The 25,209-nt window shown below is 37.3% G+C and overlaps 1 protein-coding gene and 1 non-coding gene across 2 annotated transcripts; one reads left to right on the top strand and one right to left on the bottom strand.

Moving 5' to 3' along the window:
* Positions 1–4,833: 4,833 nt before the first annotated feature.
* LOC145044429 (small nucleolar RNA R71) lies at positions 4,834–4,940 on the bottom strand. Its single transcript, XR_013681381.1, has one exon. It is a non-coding gene; the product is annotated as a small nucleolar RNA R71 (small nucleolar RNA).
* A 12,299-nt stretch (positions 4,941–17,239) lies between these two features.
* On the top strand, positions 17,240–20,001 carry LOC145042889 (uncharacterized). The gene is made up of 4 exons (XM_078991402.1): positions 17,240–17,553; positions 18,123–18,224; positions 18,297–19,056; positions 19,675–20,001. Exons 1-4 carry the CDS (start codon positions 17,326–17,328, stop codon positions 19,911–19,913), a joined length of 1,329 nt encoding a protein of 442 aa, XP_078847528.1. The 5' UTR covers positions 17,240–17,325; the 3' UTR covers positions 19,914–20,001.
* Positions 20,002–25,209: the final 5,208 nt, after the last annotated feature.

Raw genomic sequence — 25,209 nt, 5'->3', positions numbered from 1 at the left:
TTCTGCATCTGATTGCTTCGACTCCATAAGACGCCTATCAAGGGCGGCTTGTTGCTCCCTCAATTCTGCGAAGGCTGCATTCGTTTGTGCTTGGAATGCCTCGGCGCGGATGTGGATGTCGTTCTGTAACATCTCTAGGCGGTTGATATCGGCCGTGTGGATTTGTACTTCCACGTTTACCTCTCGGATTTGGTTTGCTTGAACCCCCGATTGGTAGGACTGATTTGCGAGTTTTCCCACCATAACCGAGAGTGCCTGATCGGCTGAACCTCCTCCTCGGACATCATAGAAATCTCGGCACATGCCATAGGGAGAGCGTATACTTTGTTGTTGGATCCAGTGGACGAGGTGACTTCCCCAGACGGGAGTCGGTCCTTGAAAGTTCCTCCTAATGGGTGGAGGGTTGACTGTTTCCGGTTCTGAGTCTGTCCCGGAGTCGTCCCCGCCATCCAACTCAATGGGCTCCTCCTCCTCCTCCAGATCCTCTTCAATCCATCCTTCGTTGCCTTGTTGTGGGTAGTAGGGGTCTCCATGCGGGTGAAATCCAGCCATTTGACTATACGAGAATAGGGTTATAAGATTTGAATAAAACTTGAGACATGTAATACTAATTAATCTAGCATATGCACCAAATACTCCTATAGTATTTAAATTCTTGTGTTCGATCTTTGTGATGATTTTGGTAAGTCTTGACTCGTTGCTCACTACGAGCGTTCCTCGATATACATTGGTCTGATCTCGGATAAATATAGTTGATCACGCTATATTTGTCCCAAATATGATTACATATATCGAGTCTTAATCATAGTATCCAACTTTTCTAAATACTAGTTGTATAGTTAATAAACATGAAACTAATTTGTTGTATGCATGTATTTGTACTTGAATGAACTAACATTTTTAAGTTATACTAAACGCGGCTTAGGCGTAAATAAAAATCGTTTTGTCAGAGAGTATTAGTCCCTTAAGCATTTATAGTTTGTATATCTTATGTGGTTCGATATACTTAGTTCACTATAAACGTTGCTCTGATACCAATCTGTCACGCCCCCAAACCTGAACGGTGGAAACGTTCGGGGCGGATGACTTCATGTGGTAGTGTAACAAGTGAATACATAGTAAAGAAAGCAATACAACCATCATATATATAATTGAAAGTTTACATTTGTCAAACGTTACATGTTCAAAATTAATTACAAATATGATGTCAAAATATGAGATTAAACTGGCGCCGCAGCATCTCTTCATCAAAAGCATTATGATACCTGTAGTTACTGAATCCCTGGGACATACAAGTAATTTTGAAAGAGTAGATCTGCATTTAAGCTGGTGAGTTTCATAAGTATTTAATGATAATGTTTGTTATGAAACGAAATATCTTGTCCTTGTTTGTTTGTGTTTAGAAAATCCTGTATTTTCTACTAGTATAAAAGTAGTCTTCCTTCCAGACCAAAGTTTGTTTCCAAAATGTTTGTAAGTGTAAAAGTAACCAATATGTTTGAAAATCTCGTAAATCAATGTATTTTTAATACCTCCTGTGAGCTTTATAACCATACTATTGACTCGGAATGCCTATACACAACGTTCTTCAGGCGTTGGAATGTTATGACGTTTGTCACCCCAAACGGTGGACTGTAGCTAACAGTCAGGGCGCAGGTTGTCAAGCCCGTATAGATCTATACACAAACACCATGCTCCCTCTCCAAGGGATTCTGGTATATAATACAGGACTTGAAATGTGTACTCGAACGTACGTGAAGTAAATGTCTCACAGAACCGTAGTATAAAAACAGATTTACGTGTTGAAATATTCGTTTGTTATCGTACATGAAAGTGATTTCTCGAAAATCGTGTTTCTAGTATGTAAAAGTTAGCAATGTCCTCATAAAACTATACCTATTATATTTTTCTAAAAGTGTGCCTCGTTTGTTTTTGAGAATATCTAGAAAAGAATCACTTGTTATGAAAACATAGATTTTCGTAGCGTCTAAAATAGACACAAAATACTTTAAATCTAAGAAAATGTTTAGTTTATACATGCATTACAACCATTTATAGTTTTTAAAGATAGCATCTATTGTAATATATTTTTGTATACGGGAGTTCCCTATAAAGTTTGTAAATCACACATGATTCCACTTAATAAAAGTGTATAATAATCTTTATATATAACACCCGATAGTAGTCGTGTGTTTTACTTGTATTTCCTCCTAGAAAGCATATAAAAGTGTTTAGAATATTAAAAGGGTTAATTAAGGGGTATGAACTCACTTGAAAGTTTGAAGATAGCGAGATGGAAAATCGGGCAGAGTTTCATCTCGGGAAACGGATTTTCCTCGGGATTCTCGGGAATCTCGGGAGTAAAATCGACCTTCGGGACTTGCACAAAAATGACCAGGGATTCGGGGTGGTGCGGGCACGGAAAACGAGGAAAAACGCAAGAAAAGTGAGAGAGAATGAGCAAATTTTCCGGGAACCCTCGCATCCTATTTATAGGAGGCTGGAACCGCCTCCGTACGCGGGGCGTACGCGTATGTCACACATGACCGAGTCCTCGACTGCCTCGCACTTCGGATGGGACGGGGGGTGATATTGCCATCTTTATACTTATTTTTAGGCAATATTTAAGTACATTTTTATTAAAAAGTCGGTAATTTTTTTAGAATAATGGTACTTATGAGCTTAAATGTTGTTTACAGCCAAAAAAGAAGACATTTTGAAGAAAAGGGGACTGAAAACATTAAAGAAAGAAACTTTGGGAATTAGAAGAGTAAAAGTGAAGTAAATCTGGAGAAAAGGTTATTCACGACGTGAGAATTAAAGGATTCACGACGTGAATCGATGGTTCTAGAAGATATGTACGCGGGTGAAGAAATCCTTGACGGGCACGGTTATCTACGACTCACGATGTGAATTTATGATTATTCACGACGTGAATTTATGGATAACAGCAATTATATAGATCCTTGACCTTGACGAATGGAGGGACTTTTGGCAGAAGAAAAGGAGTTCCAGGAGACATTTCAGAGCAAAAGAAAGGTCCTGGAAGAGAGATTTCAACACCAAAAGAAGTAAAGTTTTATATTTTAGTTAATTATGAACATGTCTTTCATTAGTTTTAACTGTGTTAGTTTAATTACTATGATGAGCAGCTGAATCTAGCTACTCTTGCTTAACTAGATGAAGCTTTGAACTTATGAATAGTTATATGTTTATGGATTAATTTGAGTTGGTAAAAATTGCTTGTGTTTGATTTGTATAACCTAGCATGTTATTATTTGTTTATCTAATTGCTTGATTGCATGTTCTGTGTAGCTTAGTGACCATGAAACTGCATGAACTTGTTTACCTAATAATTTAGTGAACATTAAATTGTTAGAGCTAGTATTGACCAATCTTAATTAGTAATTAGACTGAATAAATCTTAGTTGTGCTAGAGAACGTGAATTGTGACCATAATTGCGTTTATACAACAAACCTTACATAGCATATTTACATTCATAATTAGTTCTGTGTTTAATTATGTGTGAACATACATGGTTTGACATGAATTAGTTACTTATTGGTAAGATAGAACTAAATTACTAATATAACTAAAAACCAACTTAATAACCCATGATCATTAGCTAGCCATAAGGGAGAAGTGGAGTCAACTAAGCAAGAGTGTGTTTTTATTGAATTTGATTTAAGTTCATCTGATCTTGCAAAATCAGATAAAACCCCTTATTAAATTTGTTAATAAATTAGGTTAATTTAATAGTAAGTAGATTAATTAGTAACACCGTTCCCTGTGATCGACACCCGACTTACCTAAGCTATATTGTAATCTGACTAGGTACACTGCCTATAAGTGCATAGATAGTCTAAGTTTGTTAGGTTATAAATATTAAAATTAGTGGGTACTTTTGTGCACATCAAGTTTTTGGCGCCGTTGCCGGGGAACGACGCAGATTATTAGTTTATTTAGTTGCATTAGATTAATCGTTTTTTTATGGAATAAAATCTGCAGAAAGTTTAATTGGTTATTTATTTTGCTAGCTTATCTTAGTTTAATTTTTTTTGTTTGTCACAGCGTTCACGACGTGAGATTTAGTACACTCACGACGTGAAATTTGAGAGTTCATTTTTAGTTTTTCTTATTTTAGTCCAGCTTTACGTTTAGTTTAGCAAGTTGCAGAAGTTAATGACCAGAAGCTCAAACACACACTTGGTGCCACCACTTGAAGATCCCGAGTCTGCACTTCGCAAGAAGAAGACGCCCTTACAAGAACTGAAGTCAGCCTTTTTAGGAACGCGGGAAAGAAGACAGGAGAGTCAAGTTCATCCGCGAGGCACAAGAGCAATCTTGAGCATTTCGATCATACGCCCATCCAAACCGAGTCCGAAAGCGATACCAAGACGGAATTTGAAGAACATACGAGCGAGCCCGAGAACGAGCCAAGGAACGAGATGGAAGCAATCGAAGAGATGTCCATGGGAGCTTACAAGAAGCGGATTCGAGAAGATGTGGGTCCCGGTTTAGTCCAACCCGCAATACCTGCCACTGCTACATTCGAGTTGAAGGGACACATATTGACTGCACTGAAGGATATCCCATTTTTTGGGAAAGATCATGAGGATGCTTTTAAGCATCTAGATGAAGTCAACGACATTGAGGATTACTTCAACGTCCCAAATGTCAACAGAAACATAGTTTTGCTTAGGATGCTTCCCATCACTTTCAAAGGAGCTGCTAAGGAGTGGTTAAAATCACTTCCACCGGGTACAATCACCACTTGGGCTCAAATGCGTGAGCAATTCCTGGACCAGTTTTGCCCGCCATCCAAGATATCTAAACTCAAGAAGGCAATAGCCAACTTTGAGCAACAGACAGGGGAGTCATTATACGAAGCATGGGAGCGGTACAAGGGCTTACTTAGAAATTGCCCACAACATGACCTAAATGTGCAGTAGGAGATGTCAATCTTTTATGATGGGGTCAACGTGATGACGAGACAACTCCTTGATTCTCAAGGACCTTTGACAAAGAAAAATACAAGGGAGGTCAAGGAGCTAATTGAAGAATTCGCGAAACACTCCCGCGAATACTACAACCCGAGGCAAGAAGGAATCAAAGGTGGATGAGGGTCCCAAACTGAAGAAATGGAAGCGGTCATGGCCATGTTAAATAATATGGACCGCAGGATAACACAAATGGACCAATCGATACATGCCATAAGAGTGGGTTGCGAGAGATGCAGTGGTCCACACTTGACAAGGGACTGCAATGTAGATGATTATGGGAACAGAAAGGCTCAAGTATGCTACTCTAGTGGGGATAAATTTGATGAGGACTGGAGGAACCCGAAGAAGGAGTGGATGCCATATGAGGAGTATAAGAATCAAAAAGAAGAGAAGTATAGGCAGACAGGTCGAGGCCTCTATAAAAAGGAGCAGCCGCCAGCCGAGAAGAAACCCGACCTAGAGACCATTTTAATGAAGTTTATGGAAGCATCGGAAAAGCGACATGATGCCACTGATTCTGCTATTCTGGAACAACAAACTTTGATAAAGAATCAGCAAGCCTCCATCCATAACCTTGAAGTACAATTTGGTCAACTAGCAACTCTAGTTCATGAAAAATTGTCCCCGAAGAATCCCGAAGTACATAACCAATCTCATGTAATGGCCATAGACACCGAAGAAGAAGCCATCTCGGAGTTCCTGGAAGCATTGGACGAAGAACCACGGAAGCCCGATCAAAAGATGAAGAAGATCAAGCTCGAAAATCATGAAGCTGCTAAGTTCCAGAATTCACGACGTGAACCTTATATGTTCACGACGTGGGCCCGTCATGAACAAAAAAATTCTGCAGTCAGTTCGGTTTATGAGCCGAATTTGCCTTTGTCAAGTCCTTATCTAAAGCTCCTGAGAACCAGAAATTACTGCAAGACTTGATAGACACTCGAAGGCAATTAAAGAAGCAGTCTACAGTGATTCTAAGTGAACAAACTTCAAAAGTTGTGTTGGGAGAAACACCAGAAAAGATGGGGGATCCTGGACGCCTCACTCTTCCATGCGAGTTTGGGAATAAAATAAAGGTTAATGCTTTAGCCGATTCTGGGGCTAGCATTAATCTGATGCCTTTTTCATTTTATCAAAAATTGGAGATTCAGAAAATGAAGACTACAAAAATGAAGATTCACATGGCGAATCGTTCGGTGACACAACCCCGAGGCATAGTGGAGGATATTTTGGTAAAAATTGGAAAATTTATTTTTCCGATAGACTTTGTAGTCTTGGACATGAAAGAAGATCCAAATGTTCCGATAATCCTTGGTCGGCCATTGCTCAACACTGTTGGTGCCCTTGTTGATATCCGCGAGTCTAAGCTAACTTTGAGGGTTGGAGATGAACAAGAAGTCTTTGGGATAAAGGATGACTTTCAAGGAAATAAAGAAAAGGTGTTCACAATTAATGAAGAGAATGAACTAGAAGAACTGGAAAAGCTTATGGAAGAAGAGATAAAGGTAGTTCATCAAGTCAAGAGGACAAAACCAAAGGCATCTGTTCTATATTTGATTGAAGTCATAGCTTACAAGAGCCCGCCTTCTTGGGTAAGCAAAGAGGATGAGGAAATAACAAGTGATGAAGAGGAGGTCACTTCAAGAGTAACAAAGCCGGTTGTGAAAGAAGAAGAGAATGACATAAAATACAAGGAGGAAACCAAGGGCACAAAACGCAAGCTTGAAGAAAAGGGAAAAGCTAAAACGGAGAATTCAAAGAAGGCATATAAAAGGCGAGTTCAAGCTTACAAAAGGCGGTTCAAGGAACAAAAGATCTTGGTGGAGGACTCTTCCGAAGACTCAACGTAGGAGGCACGGAGTCCAGCTCAAGACTCCAAGAAAAAGAAGCGCTTCTCGGGAGGCAACCCGAGTTTGGTTTGAAATTTTTTTCTCTCTTTCTTTTTGCATTTTAGTTTTGAAAACTTAGATCGAGTCATCCAACTCTATTAGAACAAAATGTGGGGACCTTAAAACGGAAGTAGTAGTAATTAAGAACTTAGTTCAAACTCAAAAATTGATTATCCAGACTTTATTCACGACGTGAATAGTTAGCCGTTCACGACGTGAATTGTGAATGAACCGGACACATAATCCATGATATGGCTTAACCCATTAGACTAGCAAGCCCAAGATCAGTCTGTGAGTACATGGCCCAAACTTAAGCCCAGGCACTATTCACGACGTGAATTGTATATAATTCACGACATGAATGTTTAAAAGTACAGGACCACATGTTAAGTCCCTGGAAACCAGTAAACCCTTTCATTTGTTTATTGTTCACGAAGTGGAAACAGAAATTGGTCCCCCTTGGTCCCCATTGCTGCGAATTTAGCCGACAATTCTACTAATTACCATTGTGCTTACGTAATACTTCCAACAAAGGTACCAATTATTGATTATTAAGTTTAATTTTTGGTTCTAGTAGTGGAACTTAGGGTTAGGGTTTGTTAAATGACGAAATTAATTCTTTACAGTTCGTAAATAACCTTGGAATGTTCATGCTAAGTGTTTGGAAGTGGTATAGGAGTAAAACCCAAGGATATTTTGACTGGATTTTCCCCGATTGTGAAGATTCTGCCTTCTGCGGTTGCGAACTCACGACGTGAATCATAAATGATTCACGACGTGAATTCTGGGGCTAATCAGAATTCATTTTTCTTCTACGTTTGATTTGTGGATATTTGTTTTGGCTGTTTCTTTTTTGTGTTTTTGCAGGAATGGCTCCAAGAAGAGAGGTTCCAGCTGGGGTTGCGGGTTTACACCCGTTTTACAATTTTCCCGCGACGACGACCCGTGATGTTTTGACCCGTTGGAACAACAGATTGGGATGGCTTTACAACAGGGAAATTGTAGTTGCTCCAACAGTCAATTGGACAAGATTGAGGGAAGTAGGGCTCGTAGATCGGGTGGGCCCGTTCTTGACAAAGACATTTATTGGAGATGGGTATTCGTTCACCTGTTCTGGTTGGCAAAATCTGTTCCGGGTGCAAGAGCGTGTCTACAAGGAATTTTGTGTCGAGTTCTTCGCAACGGTGACGTTTCAGGAAACGGTCCAAGATCCACATTGGCCACAGGCATTGGTATTTCGATTAGGGGGTGAGTACCGGGAGTGCAGCCTAGTTGAGTTTGCTTGGAGAGTGGGGCTGTATGATCGACAGGAGGCTATGACTCCCGAGTTTGGCATGTTTTTGGGAGGGGCTGCTAGAGGATATACGAAGGGTGTCACGGGATATTCTTTTTGGCATAACATTGCCTCCGGGATGTTTAATTCTGGAGTATCTCCTGAGAGCAGTATTCGGTCCCCGATCCATCGTTTACTCCACCGGTTCATTACCTTTTCCATCAACCATAAGAGGCATGGAGACAAAGTGACTAAGCAGAACTTATTTTTCTTATGGTGCATCTTACAGCCTGGTGTCTGTTGTAAAATCCCGTATTTTCTAGCCCGTTTTATGGCTGGGTCTGCCACGAGTTCGCGCCCTGGGAGCCCTATTTGTGGGGGTCATTTTGTTACTCGTTTGGCCTGTTCTTATCATCTGATTGTTCCCGATATTATTAGATCCATGACGTGTGTGGACGAGCATGACTTTGGTATGGGATATTTGGAGACTATGCGGGTCGTCAGAAATTTTGGATCACACTGGGGAATAGTTCCATCAGATGTTGAGGGTGAAGATGAGGATGATCAGCCAGCCGATCAACCTACGCCAGAGCCGAGACCAAGGCGCAGGAACGTGAGAGGAAGGGGAGACCGCGGGCAGCCGATACACCCACCTGTTTCCATGGTTGGTGCACCTTTTGGGGGTGATATGGCTGGTTACTTTGACCAGTTATCGTTGAGTGTAAATTGGATAGGCGGCACGATGGAAAATGTGGTTCAACATCTTGGGGTGGAGCAGCCGCCTCATTTAGGGTATCATTACCCGATTTGCCCACGATGGTCGGAATATGGTGGTCGTGGAGGTGATGGAGCTGCTACTAGTGGAGCGCATGAAAATGAGGAGGATGATTGATCGTTATTTATTTTGTTTGATTTGTGTTTAGTTTGTTTTTTTTAGTTTGTTTTTATGGGATTGTAAGAACTACTTTGAATATTATGTTACTTTTATTCTTCGTTGTTGATTGTTTCTCATAAATTGCTACGGAGTGCTTGGGAGGGATAGCGAGTTATGAATGCGTACGTTTTTAGCTGGGATTGTTTAATTCCGAGAGTCGAGACCCATATTTTCAAAATAAGTTTGGGGTGAGTTAATGGAGTGGAGTGTCAGCGAATGAGTCATAAACTGATGACTTTGGAAGAGTCTTAATACATTAAGGCATTAGAAGAAGGATTGAGCAATGTTTTCTACTTGTCCAGTTCTCACGACGTGAACATTTCTAATTCACGTCGTGAGTCAGTTATCAGGAGGTTCTCAGGATACGTTCAGTTCGATTTCACGTTGTGAATTATTCCACACTCATGTCGTGAATATTAGATTTTTACGAGATTCAAGGCCCTTGACATTTTAATCTTCTATGGGTAGATGTTGTTCTTCTTGTCAATATATTCAAGATTATTTTGGCTCATTTTTTTTACCACCATGCAATGTGGCGTATGCTTTCCCACATTGGTCATTCTACTTTTGGAGACTTACACCATATTTGAAGATGATTGAAGGCTCGATTTCATGTTTTGCCGGTACACTCCTTATTTCGCAAGTTCAAGAATCAAGTTTCTATTTTTGGAAGTCCATATTCAAGATGCACGTTTCCCGCACTTTTAGAGATCTTCACGCCACTATCCCAGGGGAGTTTGTTCTTTTTTCTACCTTTTCTTTAAGTTTTTTTTTTTTAACTTTGATGCATACAATGAGGGCATTGTATGAAATAAGTGTGGGGTAGGGGTAGAAGAAGTAATTTGCTAGAAAATCATATAATAGTAAAGATTGAAATTTTCAAATTTTTAATAATTGAATCTAGTAATAATAGTTTGAGCTATAATTGCTAGTATTATGCGGGATGATCCGATGAAAGTTCAAATGTTTAGTTGAGCCAATATACGTTATAGTGCATTTGTGGCCTCCCTTATTTTAGTGAAATCATGGAACAAAAACATAACCCCGCTCGGTTTGAAGGATGCAATATGTTTAGCAGCCTAAACCTGAAATGTATCCAGGAAAATTATTATCATTAACCAATAAAGGTTCAGGTTGAGCGCCTCTGCTTAAGCATGTAGGTTTTGAGTGAAAAAAGAAAGGTACATGTAAAAAAAAGAGAGAGAATTACGAAAAAGTTTGAAGAATTTTGGAGCAAATAAAGTGAAGATTAAAAGATCAAAATTCCAAGGTCCAAAAAGTTGAAGATACCAGAAATCAAATAAGGTGGTGAATTCAAAGAAATCAAAGATCAAATGTCAAAGAATTGAAGAATTCCAAAAGAGCTCCATAGTGGTATCGAAAAGTTGTAATTATAGATTATGTATGCTTAGGTTGCTCAACTAAAAATACCTTGAGGTTAGGACATTTTCTGCGGATGGATTCGGAGGGTTGCATAAAATGAGCATTGTTCGGAAAAAGTGGGCAAGTGTTTATGAAGATTGTGAGTATTTAAAGTATGGGGGGTACTTTAGGAAAATTTTAGACACAAATGCATGCGTTGAGGTCTTGGCATAATGGCTGAATTAGAGTCGGATTGTTCAATGTAATGTTAGTTTAAATTTGCTTGAGGGCAAGCAAAGTCTAAGTGTTGGGTATTTTGATATTGCCATATTTATACTTATTTTTAGGCAATATTTAAGTACATTTTTATTAAAAAATCGGTAATTTGTTTAGAATAATGGTACTTATGAGCTTAAATGTTGTTTACAGCCAAAAAAGAAGACATTTTGAAGAAAAGGGGACTGAAAACATTAAAGAAAGAAACTTTGGGAATTAGAAGAGTAAAAGTGAAGTAAATCTGGAGAAAAGGTTATTCACGACGTGAGAATTAAAGGATTCACGACGTGAATCGATGGTTCTAGAAGATATGTACGCGGGTGAAGAAATCCTTGACGGGCACGGTTATCTACGACTCACGACGTGAATTTATGATTATTCACGACGTGAATTTATGGATAACAGCAATTATATAGATCCTTGACCTTGACGAATGGAGGGACTTTTGGCAGAAGAAAAGGAGTTCCAGGAGACATTTCAGAGCAAAAGAAAGGTCCTGGAAGAGAGATTTCAACACCAAAAGAAGTAAAGTTTTATATTTTAGTTAATTATGAACATGTCTTTCATTAGTTTTAACTGTGTTAGTTTAATTACTATGATGAGCAGCTGAATCTAGCTACTCTTGCTTAGCTAGATGAAGCTTTGAACTTACGAATAGTTATATGTTTATGGATTAATTTGAGTTGGTAAAAATTGCTTGTGTTTGATTTGTATAACCTAGCATGTTATTATTTGTTTATTTAATTGCTTGATTGCATGTTCTGTGTAGCTTAGTGACCATGAAACTGCATGAACTTGTTTACCTAATAATTTAGTGAACATTGAATTGTTAGAGCTAGGATTGACCAATCTTAATTAGTAATTAGACTGAATAAATCTTAGTTGTGCTAGAGAACGTGAATTGTGACCATAATTGCGTTTATACAACAAATCTTACATAGCATATTTACATTCATAATTAGTTATGTGTTTAATTATGTGTGAACATACATGGTTTGACATGAATTAGTTACTTATTGGTAAGATAGAACTAAATTACTAATATAACTAAAAACCAACTTTATAACCCATGATCATTAGCTAGCCATAAGGGAGAAGTGGATTCAACTAAGCAAGAGTGTGTTTTTATTGAATTTGATTTAAGTTCATCTGATCTTGCAAAATCAGATAAAACCCCTTATTAAATTTGTTCATAAATTAGGTTAATTTAATAGTAAGTAGATTAATTAGTAACACCGTTCCCTGTAATCGACACCCGACTTACCTAAGCTATACTGTAATCTGACTAGGTACACTGCCTATAAGTGCATAGATAGTCTAAGTTTGTTAGGTTATAAATATTAAAATTAGTGGGTACTTTTGTGCACATCAGGGGGGTAGGCTTGCACAGGGGCGACGTGGACGATCCAAGGCCGTGGCCTCGAGTACGCTGGGCGTACTCGTGTACGCGGGGCGTACTTGCGTGACTCAGACTTCGGATAATACCGAAGTTTTTAATAAAAATTATATATAAATTATTTATCAAACTTCAAAAATTCATATCTCCTTCATACGAACTCTGTTTTCGACGTTCTTTATATCCCCGCGAAGGTGAGACTACGATCTACAACTTTCGTTTAGATTCCGTCAGCAAATTCCGAAATTATTTTTATTATTTATTTATTAAAATGACGTGATTAAGGAATTTCTTTAAAAATTCATAACTTCTTTATCTGACGTCGGTTTTTGCCAGACTTTTTACCGCTGAAAAACCATTGTCGAGACCTTCGATTCTCGTTTAGGTCATTCCGTCCAAAAGTCGCTCGATCTCTGATTCGAGTTTTCAGTTGACTGTTGCTAAGCCGAATTTGGAAAAAAAAAATCTTAACTTCAGTATACGAAGTCGGGTTTGGGCATTCTTTTTACGTACGATCCCGGTTTAATAATATAAAACATAGTAGGTAGTTAAATGGAAACTTTTTGGATGTTTTATTATCAACGTTTATTTTGATTAACTCATAAATGGTTACAATACTTGACCTATCAGGCCATTACAAAGAGTTGAAATATCGGGTTGTCACAGTAAGGGACATTGAAGTGACCTAGGTAGGTGGGGAGGTATGACTGGTCATAGAGTGGGTGTGGGGTGGTTGCTTGTGACATAAGTTAAGGCAAGGTCAACACTCCACCTTAAATAAATCCCCCATTAGATCTTTATTATTCAGATAATGATTTTCATCAAAATATGTTTAAATTATGAATATTTAGGGTTTATTATGTTAAAATATAATTTCTGGAGAAAATCTCGCTTTAAAATCACGAAAAACGGGCTTAAAATGTTAAAAATATCAAAAAGTGGCTAAAAGTGATAAATTTTCGAAATCTGGCCGAGTTTCGGTCTTCTGATGCTGAAACCGAGAGGAGAGAGGGCAGAAACCGAGAGGGGAGAAGAGAGAGAGCAGGAATCGAGAGGGGAGAAGAGAGACCGAGAGAAGAGAAGAGACATAGAGGAGAGAACAGAGAACAGAGACCGAGAGGGGAAGAGAGAACAGAGACCGAGAGGAGGCAGAGAGGCGGGAGGCGAACAGAAGCAGAGAGGCGGGAGGAACAGAGAGTGAAGAAGGAACCGAGAGGCGACAGAGAGGAGAGAAAGCGACAGAGAGGAGAGAAGCGACAGAGACGAGAGAAGCGACAGAGACGAGAGAAGCGACAGAGACCGAGACTCGGTCTCAGCTACAGGGGTTCGGTCCTCCGGGTTCAGCCAACAGAGGCTCGGTTCGGTCCTTGCTACTTTCGGTTCCTAGGTCTTGGCCTTAAGGAGCTTCGGCTCCTTGAGAAGGGTTTCGGTTCCTAAGGTCCATTTTTCTCGTTTTTACCCCGTTTTAAGCCGTTTTTGACCCGGTTAAGGGTCGAAATGACCCGAATGATTCTAAAAAGTTACGGGAAACTTTTGAGAGAGATTTGGGAGAGATTTCACATACTTGGAGAGATTTGGGAGAGATTTGACATTCTTGGAAAGATTTCTCATACAAGGAGATATTTGAGAGAGGTTTCACATACTTGGAGAGATTTGGGAGATATTTGACATTCTTGGAGAGATTTCTCATACAAAGAGATATTTGAGAGAGATTTCACATACTTGAAGAGATTTGGGAGAGATTTGACATTCTTGGAGAGATTTCTCATACAAAGAGATATTTGAGAGAGATTTCACATACTTGGAGAGATTTGGGAGAGATTTGACATTCTTGGAGAGATTTCGCATACGAAGAGATATTTGAGAGAGATTTCACATACTTGGAGAGATTTGGGAGAGATTTGACATTCTTGGAGAGATTTCTGATACAAAGAGATATTTGAGAGAGATTTCACATACTTGGAGAGATTTGGGAGAGATTTAACATTCTTGGAGAGATTTCTCATACAAAGAGATATTTGAGAGAGATTTCACATACTTGGAGAGATTTTTCATAGAGAGAGATAGAGTGAAAACGATTGAGGGAGGTTCCATGTGTGACAATTGTGAGTGTTTGCCCCGCAATGCAAGGTTCTTAAGTCCCGTTAAGTCATGATTAAGGATCCTACACACTCTCGATGAGTATGTAACATGGTTTTTATCAGTTTAGTTCATTGATTAGCACTAAGGCTCAAGAATTTTTAACACAAGACTTTTCCCAAGTGATGTTTTCCCATTAATATAGCAAGTTATACAGTATGTACATAACACAAACCCTAATACACAAGGTTTAATCGAGTTGACCGGTTTGACTTGATGACTTGACTTGACTCAAGATTGACGATTGTCACACTCGACGAGTTGGTGGCCCAACTCGACGAGTCAGGTCAACTATATGTTGACTTTGACCAGGGGTAAAATAGTCATTTTACCCTCAGTATAGTTATCAGTATTTGATTGAGTGTACTTATGGAAATTGTAGCCGGGGTGAAACCGGAGCAGCAGCAGACAGATTCCAGAGCAGTTCATTCAGCAGCTAGACTACGAGGTGAGTCTTCCTTCCAGTAGGAACGAGTCTACGGCCACAATGCCGGCCCATTTAGTTAGCAGTAGTTCCGGACCTCGGTCCGATGCAATAGTTAGATTGCTTGATGTCTTTGTGATTCAAGTATGTTTTGTATTATGTGTTCCGGATTTCGGTCCGATGCAGTATGCAGTATATGTGCTTATGCTAGTTGATATGTTTATGTTATGCCATGTTATGCTCAGTCAGTTTCAATACTTCGGTCCTATGCAGGGGACAAGGTCCCAGTCAGTTCCAGATTTCGATCCGATGCAGTTAGTTCCGGACTTCGGTCCGATGCAGGGGACAAGGTCCCAGTTAGTTCTGGGCTTTGGTCCGATGCAGTGGGCAAGGCCCTAGTTAGTTCCGGACTGCAGTCCGATGTAGTTTCCGGACTTCGGTCTGATGCAGTGGGCAAGGCCCAGTATGTGTTTATATGTTATTGTATGGTATGTGGTAGTTTGGGGGAGCTCACTAAGCTTCGTGCTTACAGTTTCAGTTTTGGTTTCAGGTACTTCCGCAAGTAAAAGGAAGAGCTCGGGATGATGGCATCTCACACACCACGGCTTTAGTTTTTATCCTAGGAGTTGATTTAGCTTTTCATTGATATGATTTGATACAGTCTTGATACAGTTTTCTTGTGATACTTTGTTATGGTTTTGATACATTAACGTATGAGTTTTTATTTGATTGTATTGATATAATGATTTTAGTAATGATTAAACAAAAAAAATTTGGGTCGTATTTTGGGATGTTACACTATTTTTGGTGAAAAAAACCTGCTTCTATTTCCTTTTTTTTTTAAACTGAAACATTAATTTGCAGAAAGGTCCTTATAGTATGACCGCTTGTCAATATTTATTTTCTTACATTTAAAACCGCCAATTTAGTAAAAAAACAGGGACCAAAAGTGAGAACTTTTAAAACTTTTGTGGCAAATTTCGAAAACATCTAAAGCATACTATTCATAAGGTTTATGAGAATTAATATATTATATAATAAGTGAATAACTTGGTTATTTCTAAAAAAAAAAAAACGAGAGAGAGAAAGAATCAATTATTAGAGTTCTAGTTTTTCTAAACTCCTCTGGTGTGCCCAGTGTTGTGGAAGAATTCAGAAAAGATAAGAAATGAAAACGATTAGCTTGAATAAGAATTAAGAAATAAAAGACGGAACTTATTACTAACCATTGAGTTGCCTTTTGGAGAATCAGACAATATATGGATTTTCCATACAAACAGAGAGATGTTGACGCCTTGGAAAGTGGAAACGCACGGTAGGTTAATTCTCACTCACCCTCCTTTTTTTTGGACTCAGCGCCTCACCTGATTTGAGGACTTAGCCTTTGAAAAATTAGTCAATTAGGCTTAAAATTAATGGGAAGTCATTATATAACCATATAAAATGGAGGCCTTTTGGTATTTGGGTGCCTGGGGCGGTCACCCAGCTTGCCTGACCCATGGGTCGGCCCTGGAACCAACTCTTTCTAAACTATGTGCTACATAGGTGTACTCTTACAAATGAACACACACCTTTATTTTATATATTAGTGGAGGAATATGTTTTTCATGTAAGTGAACATTCTAAGCTAACTATCATTCATTATTGTAGAGTATTTTATGATCCAACAATTATACATTAAATCAATAAAGAAGCATATGAACAATCTGGTTATAATGCATCTGGGAGGCACAAGAATAGCACAATATGTGAACAACCATAAACAGTCAAACATAACTTGTAACAACAACCAACCGAATGATCACTCCTAAATGAACGTCATGTCAGAAAAAGAAGGTTGTCTTAGGGAGGAGGGAGTCGTTCCCACTGAACCCACCGAACCCAATGAACTCACTGCCACATCAGCTTTTCTCTTTGATTTTTCTTCATCTTTCCGAACCCACAACACACGGAAATTCTATCTTTATCAATCCACTCAACCCACTTAATTAAAAAATATACAAAATAATCAAGGTAAAATCTTAATTAGCAATAGAGTTACTGCCGGTACCACTCCCTATTTGGCGGGTTGTTTAATTGGTTTCACGAACCCACTTCATCATCTCTCTCTATTTTCTCTCTCCCATTTTCTCTTGTACCATATGTTTTAAGATTTGTACATTAGTTGTTTAGTATTTTTTTTTAATTGAGCGGGTTGAGTGGGTTGAAAAAGATAGGATTTTTGTGTGTTGTGGGTTCGGAAAGATGAAGAAAAATCAAAGAGAAAAGCTTATGTGGCAGTGGGTTCAGTGGATTCGGTGGGTTCAATGGGAACGACTCCCTCCTCCCTTAGAGATTGTTATTCCCGGATCAAACCCGATTAGGGGCGCCACGTAGCCTAGAAAAATATTCTCTGCAACAAATCGCCAAAAATCATCTTAAGTTATATATAATAGAAATTAATAAAAATATAAAATAATATAATTTGAAGTTTTTAATCGAAAATAAATTTGAATATAAATGTAAGGAATGTGGGCAATATCCGGAACTAATGATACGCGAAAATCCAAAGATTTGAAAACTCGAAAATAACAGAGAAGAGGGAATCGCTCGCTCAGGTTACCGTTAGGACCAGAAGAGAAGAGAAGAATGCCAAAGATCGCCGACGTCAAATCCAAAGCCAGATCGACGAGGAAGCCTCTCAGAGACGTCTCAAATGGCGGTTTCAAATCTTCCGTTCGTAATCCGGTAATTCAGAAATCGAACGCCGATACCCAACAGCAAGATCCGGTTACGACTTGCGGCGACGCCGCAAGCCGAGACCCACTCGATCGACTTCTCCTTGTTCACTCCGATCTCTCCGTCCTCATTCACCAGGTAACTTTCAACTTCTGAGAACAATGTTTATATTATACTCGCAACAACTTCCCAGATGATTAAATCAAGGGTTTTGACCAAAAATTTAAGCACTCTGAATGTTCCTTTTTGAAAATTGGGCGTTTCTTATCGCTCGATGTAGGTTTTACATCATATCTTCACATTCAAGAGAGGTTTTATCGTGTTCTAGTTCTATATCCCTTCATTTCGTCTCAACTAACAGTAGACTTATTAGTTCATGAAGCTGGACTAATTTTGTGAGTGATAAACACCAGGGTGAACTTTGATGGCATAAATTTAGGCTAATTAACCATGTCATATGACTGATAAAAACTTATAGAGACTTGGTTCATTCTGCACCTGTATTGAACTTGAACATTCGATTGTGATTGTGTGAGATAGAGTAGACACTTCTTTGCTTGAAAAGTAAATTTTCTAGATAAAGGGTTACAATTATGATTCCAATTTCAACACCAACTTTCTGGGATTCCAATTTGATACTGTTTCTGACAATTGACGCATTCTGTTTTGTTTATGAACTTCTGAATGACTCAAACCTTCATGTGCAGATCGATGAACTTGTAGTACAAGCATTGGAACAAAAAGTGAGGAACAAGAAAGAAATTGAATCTTTTGCTCACCTATTGAACAATATGCAAACATCACTAAAGGTACACATACCCAATATTTTCACTACCCATTGTGTATCATTCTAACATTCTTCATTGATTTCCCAAACACAGCCATGGATTCCAAGATTCCAGAAACTTCTTTCAACCAATGATACTACAATCTCCAAGAATCAGTTACAAACAATTCTAGCAACAAGTAAGAAGATAACACCTCCATCTCCTTCTATAAACAAACCTCTTGAAAACCAAGAATCATACAAACTCGATTTCATGGTTTCTCCTTCACCATTAGTATCATGGCATGCTGAGTGCACTCAAGAAGGTGGTAGAAGCCTTTTCATGCTAACCCCTTTGCCTAAACCTTCAGCATTCACATCCAAACTAAAGAAATCATCCAAATCAGTATTCAAGAACATAACCAATGATCTTCCTGTTGCCACCAGTGAATTTTCTTCACCTGAAAAGGTGTTAAAAAGGGAGAATGCTACTAATAATGATAATAATTCTATCATTGTTTCTACTCCATACTTAAAGATGTCACCACCGAAGTCTTGTATATTACTAGAACCTGCTTCTGAACACTGCAAGAAGACTAATGGGAGTGTTAAGAATGGAATCATTGGTGGTGGAGATTCTGAAGCTTCTTCTTCTTCTAGTATTAGTCAAGGTTATGGACATTTAGGGTTGAAATATCCAGAGCTTTTTGGAATTAAACATGGGGATAAAATGGGAAATTCAAGAAAAGCGGTTGAAGCATCACCAAATTGGTGTATTTCACCACCTAAGACTTGTGTTTTGTTGGAGCCTAGTGATGATGATAAAGTTGTGATTAAAGATGTTGAAATAAACTTCCATAAGCCTCTCGATAAAGGTACGTATTTTTTTTTTTTTTTTGTAATTAAGTTTTGTTTTTGATTTTATTCTCTCTCCTCCACGTGTACACAACCATTTAAATTTTGTTGGTTTATTGGCAACCAAATTCAACCTAGTATTTTGTTAGAAAACGTTACTATTTGTATTTTGTAATCTACTTTTACTATTTTTAAGATCATAAGATGGAAATGAAATATTATTTTGTTTCAGAAGAAAGTAAACTTTTATTATTTTCGTTATTTTTTATTAGATTATAAGAAATATAAAAAAGTTTATGAAAGTATTCGAATATTTATAGAGAAAAAAAAAATACAAAGTTTTAGGTTTTTTCAATAAAATAAATGATATTCACCAAAATATCACTTTTGGCCAAAGTGGTAGGCTTTAGTTGAAAATTGTGGTTCTTTTGTGAACCAAAAGTCCAAAAGTGACCATTTTAGTAATCTAAGTTATAACTAATTTTTGACAAAAGAAAAAAAAAACAATAATAGGATGACATGTGGATATCCGTGTGTGATTTATTTTATGTATTGGAAGTGGGGCCGATGCCTTTTTTTTATTTTATTTTAAATTTGTGGATGTATTTATGTTTTTTTTTTTTTTTTTTTTTTTTTAGGAGTTGTTGATAGTACGCCAATGTGTAAGGATCTTGACACAACGGTTTTAAGAGGGAAGCGTGTTGGGGAGAACACTTTAAAGAAAGAATTGTGGATGAGATTTGAAGCAGCAACAGCTCATGAGCTTCGGTTCAAAGCATCTGTTGGTGGACATGGACAGACTATTACTACTACTACTAGTAGTAATGACTGTAAAGGGTTTATGGAGTTGTTGGAAGAGGTCTGTAGTGATGACTGAATGAATCTTCCAAATATGTATTCCCTTCTTATAAACTACTTGCAAAATTTTTTGACCATGAAGGTTTACAAGTTGAATCTCCCCTCGATTTCGTGTTTTATGTTCCTTTTAAGCTATAAAAAAATTAAGGAAATATATCTTTTGGGTGAAATTAATCCATAATTGATAAGAAGTTTAATACCATTTAACCTTTTGGGTGAAAAGTAAGATCCCTTTGTATTTGTAAAATAGATGTGAACAAAATAGGATTCAAGGGATAGGGTCTTTTTTTGGTCATAGCGGTCAAGACTGTTCAAGAATATTAAACTTTAAAATTATACAATATTTATTCTATTAAGGTGAAACCAAAATGAATATGTAAACTTTGAATTAGATAGCTAATATCTTGGAATGAGAAAATACAAGAAAGATTAAAATGCTTCGAACCATGGGTGTTATTACTAGGACGATTTATTGGGGGAAAAATGATTGATGATACCGTTCCTAGTGGTCCAAGACTGGTTTAGACTGAAACAAGACCTAGTCAAGATCGTTTTTTCAAATACAAATCATGAGAATTGAGACCGATATGAAGCTAAAACTAAGCCGTGTGAAGTTTGAAATGACAAACCGATCTAAGACTATGTTTTACGGAATTGTGTGGATAGATTAGCTTAAGGAGCCTTGTATGATATATTATAATTTTCTATTGCGAGTATTGAATACAGTCTTGTTGTTCATATACTTGAAATCCAATTAAAAAAACAGCAACAAGTGTATCAAAAATAATTTATTTCCTCGGCTTCGTGGATTGAAAAAAAAGCAAGCATTGCCAAAAAAAAAAAAAATAATAAAATAAAATTGTGAGAACAGCTATATCAAAACTTTTCTTTTTTATGTAACCCAAATGAAAGATGATACACCAACTGATCCAATCGTTTGCCAAAATAAAAGGACCGGGATATATCACCAACGAGCGGTTAAGAGTCATACAGACGTCGCCACTTTACAACCCATAAGGCTAGACGGTGTGGGTTCGGCGCACACCAGACCGAGTACTCGGCATGCCGAGCTCGGCTCCGCAAGTCATTGACCAAATGGTGATAGAGAGAAAAAAGTTTTCAATTGGAAAGTTACATTAAAGGTCATCATAAATTCTTTTTTGCTTCACTCTCTCCCTTAAACTCAACTTGTAAATAATATTAACCCTTCAACTTTATAAAAAATGGAGTAAATTACACCAATGGTCTCTATGTTTGGGGTAATTTGTGCGCTTGGTTACTAACTTAATTTTTTTTAACTCGGAAAGTTTCTACTGTTTATTTTTGTTACGTGTTTGGTCTTTGTCTTACCTAAAAAAATTATTATTTAAATATGAAAAAATGGTGGGGTTGGAGGTATGTTTATTTAAATAAATTAAAAAAACAATGACAAAATAGTTTTTTTAGGTAAGACAGAGACCAAGCGCGTAACAAAAACAAACAATAAGAACCTTCCAAGTTTAAAAAAAAAGTTAGGGATCAAATGCACAAATTACCCTAAACCATGGGGACCATTCATGAACCATTCATGTAATTTACTTTAAAATTGTCATTTGAGTTGTTGCCTTTCATATTTAATGATCTTTATTAATTCAAGTAAACTAATTTTTTTATATAAGTTAATTGTTATTAACATTCTTTGTGTCCTCATTTTAAAATCTGATCTAGCCTCCGCCTAATCATATGAAATAAACACTCTAATCAATACATCTCTCAAGGATAGACTATTCCCTCTCTTAGTACTCTCAGAAGGGTAAAATACCATTTTACCCCTCTCATGGCTCCAAGACCCTAAAATTGACCAAACCCTAAAAGTCAACAAAAGTCAACTCTCCGGGTTACGCTGCGCGTAGCAAACATGTACGTTGGGCGTACCCGGTGTCTTCACAGAAACGGGGTGCGCGACCCCTTACGCCGCGTGTACTGAGATTACGCCCCGCGTAACTCCTAGTTTTAAACTCTAAGCTTTTGGGGTCTTAAACAGTTAAGACTCACGTCCAACTTCTAGATCTGACCACTTTTAAGCCTCTTAATCCATAAAGTTGGTGACTTTTAAGCCTTTGCATGGCTGGACAAAGTCACTATCACTCATAATATTCCACTTCCCAACTCTAGAGAGCTCATAACTCAAGCATGACCTCATATCAACGACCAAGATAGACACTTTATGGATCTATAACACAAATACAACTGAAATGGGACAGATCTAGGTCCATGGAGCACATTACATTCATAAAGTCTCCACCTTTGGGACTTTTAACCCTAGAAATGGTCCATGCAGCATCAAACCAAATAAGGAGGAAAGTTTTGAACTTTATACCTCTAGATGAAGCTCCTTTCTCTGAAGATCTCAGATCCAACCTTGCACTTCAAGCCCTGGCCTCCACAAGCTCTTTTCCTTCTTCTTCACTAACACACCAAAACACTTTTAGCTCCAAAATACACACACTCAAGTTATGGATGATGGAAGGTTGTCTCTTAGGGTTTTACTCTCTAATATGGAGGCTGAGAAATGAGCCTTAGCGTCCTTTAAATAGTACACAAGCCAAACATTTAGGGTTTGCATCTGGACCCATTACGCCCCGCGTAACCTTGGGTACGCCCAGCGTAGCCAAGCGAGTCCGCGTCCAAATTAAGCACATAAGTACAGTACGCCCAACGTACTCATTTGCTACAAGAATTAACTCAAGGGACCACTCTTGACAACTTGATAAAATGGAAGGGTTTAATAGTTTTACCTGTATTTCAGGATGTTACAGAGAGGTGTTTGAAGAAATTTAAAGTGAGAATGATGGTGGGGAATTAGCTTTGACCGAGAAATAGACAAGAGGAGAGAGAGAGAGAGAGAGAGAGAGGGAGAGAAAGACCTAGTTGGTTATTACATGAAGGTTTAGAATGTTTAATCATGGAAATATGTGAGGTAATTAACTTGGAAGACCTCTAGCTAATAATGAGGTGTCTTCATTAAGGTTTTCCCATTTTTTCTCTTTTTTTTTATCAAAACCGAGAATGGAGTAAAGAGGATGAGAAAATAATTAATTTGGGCCATTAATGAATATATTCTAATGTTATAGGGTCTAATATGGAAATTTTAGTCCATTGAGCCCTTTTATAGGTTTACGGCCCAAAAGGGTGAACAAAATGGGTATTCGGCCCATTAATGTTCAAGAAACCATTTACGGCCCATTAAGGCCTATGATAACAAAGTGAGACATTTTAGGCCCATAAGGCCCATGAGAAGTAGAATGGCCCAAAATGCTATTGTTTAATGAATGTGGGTCCAATTAGGGCCTAATTAAAGACTCTTAGCTTAAAAGAATCAAGTTGAGGGTTTATTGATCCATTAGGCCCAATAAAATGATTCATGGTCCATTAAAATGTTTGAACTGGGATATTAGGGTTTCAAACCCACAGTTGAGTACATGAGATGTAGTTAATTAGTTTTTGAACTTCACGAGTGGATTTTAATTCAAATGGTTGATTTTGAATGAACACAATACATGACATCAATTTAGATTACAAACTATACAAGAGTTGATTTTACATGAAGACAAAATTTCATAGCTAAAATGTTAGTTATGACACTATAGGATTACACCTAATAGCAAGTTGTGACTGATTGATTATTATTTAGTAATTTTATTATAAATAAATCCAATCAACACTAGAGTATGAAATAATAAAACTAGAGTATAACTAGTTATATATAATCATATATTATGATTAAAAGATTGTGTACATTATTTTGGACTTGTGGAAGTCTACTAGTTAAATAAAGTGTATATTTAAATAATAGAATGGAGTGTTAGACACATTTTCTCATTCTCTTTCATTGTCATCGTCCCTACCATGCATGGTATGGGTTGCTTGCTTTCTTGGCTCTTACTTACACATATCATGCTGCATATAAGTGCGAGATGCGTGAATCGCAATGCTAGTCGTAAGAGATCATTTCTAGTTTAGCAAGGAGAATTAGATTTCATTTTTTTGAAAGTATCGGCTGCATGATATAAGTGCAAGTATATAAAGAAGAGTAAGAGACAAAAACTAGCTATTTTTATTCTTCTTTTTGGCTCAAACTTGAGAGCTCTCATGCTTCTCCCCTCTCCTCTCACTTGCAAAGTGTTGTGTAGTTTGAGTGTTCTAAGTTACTTATCCTTTAAGGCTTATTTGTCATAAGTTCTTTAAGGCTTAAGATGTGCTTAATATAAGTGAAGATTTGCATATTTAGTGTCTTACCCTTGCTTGATGTATACTTATAGAGGAACTCTCCTTTGTGTTGTTGTTATCTTCATCAACTTCCAACCTCTCGAGATGAATCAAAGTCTTCAAAGGTTGTAGGTTATTTACTTACTTATTTATTTATTTATATCTATCTATGGTTGTTTTAATCTTTCCATGATTGCAAAATGATCATTGGTGGGTATAAAATGATTTTATTATTATTATTATTCAAAATTTAATGTTTTTATTGATAAACTTGTAGTTTTTTATAGACTATTTTTGAATAAAACCCAACATAGATGACATACACTAAGATAAATGAGCTTAATCCATCAAAAAAGGATTGGATTATTCAGGTACGATTGTGTATGATGTGGGAAGTGGTGGATCATAAGAATGAAAACGATATAATAGGTTTGAGGATGGTATTTATTGATAATAAGGTATATTTTTTGTATATGTTTTCTTTTAAGTTATTTAGAATATATGCATAATTATGATGTCAAATAAATTGACATTTGAATTGTTTGTCTACATATTGTTAGGGTGAATCGATTCATGTTTTCATCGAGAAGAACCAAATTAATAAGTACGAAACTATTTTGGAAGAAAAAGTGGTCTACGCTATTCTGGTTTTCAAAGTCACCAAATAAAATGCTCAATATAAGGTTGTGTCAAACGAAAACCATATCTACTTTAATATGACAACTTTGGTACTAAAGCTCGCAACTATATGTCATGAAATCCATACACATGTGTTCTTCTTTATGCCCAACGAGACTCATAAAGAAATAGTAAAAAACAATTCACTTATCACATATAACTTTCATATTATTTTCTCTTTTATTTAGCTTTCCAAGCGATTCTCATAAACAGATTTGTGTACATTTTTAGCATTGCATTGGTATATGTTATAAATATTATTGGATGTTTTGGTGAAGTAAAAAACAAAAGATGATCAATTGCATAATGATGATCAATGGGCATTTATGTATAACGTAAGGTTTTAGGAAAAAGGATAAATTATATAGTTTCAAAGCTAAATAACCAAC

This window comes from Lactuca saligna, chromosome 4, assembly GCF_052625555.1.
Source record: "Lactuca saligna cultivar CGN05327 chromosome 4, ASM5262555v1, whole genome shotgun sequence".
Lineage (NCBI taxonomy): Eukaryota > Viridiplantae > Streptophyta > Magnoliopsida > Asterales > Asteraceae > Lactuca > Lactuca saligna.
The sequence above is the reverse complement of the archived record's forward strand: the minus strand, read 5'-3'. Positions and strand labels throughout refer to the sequence as shown.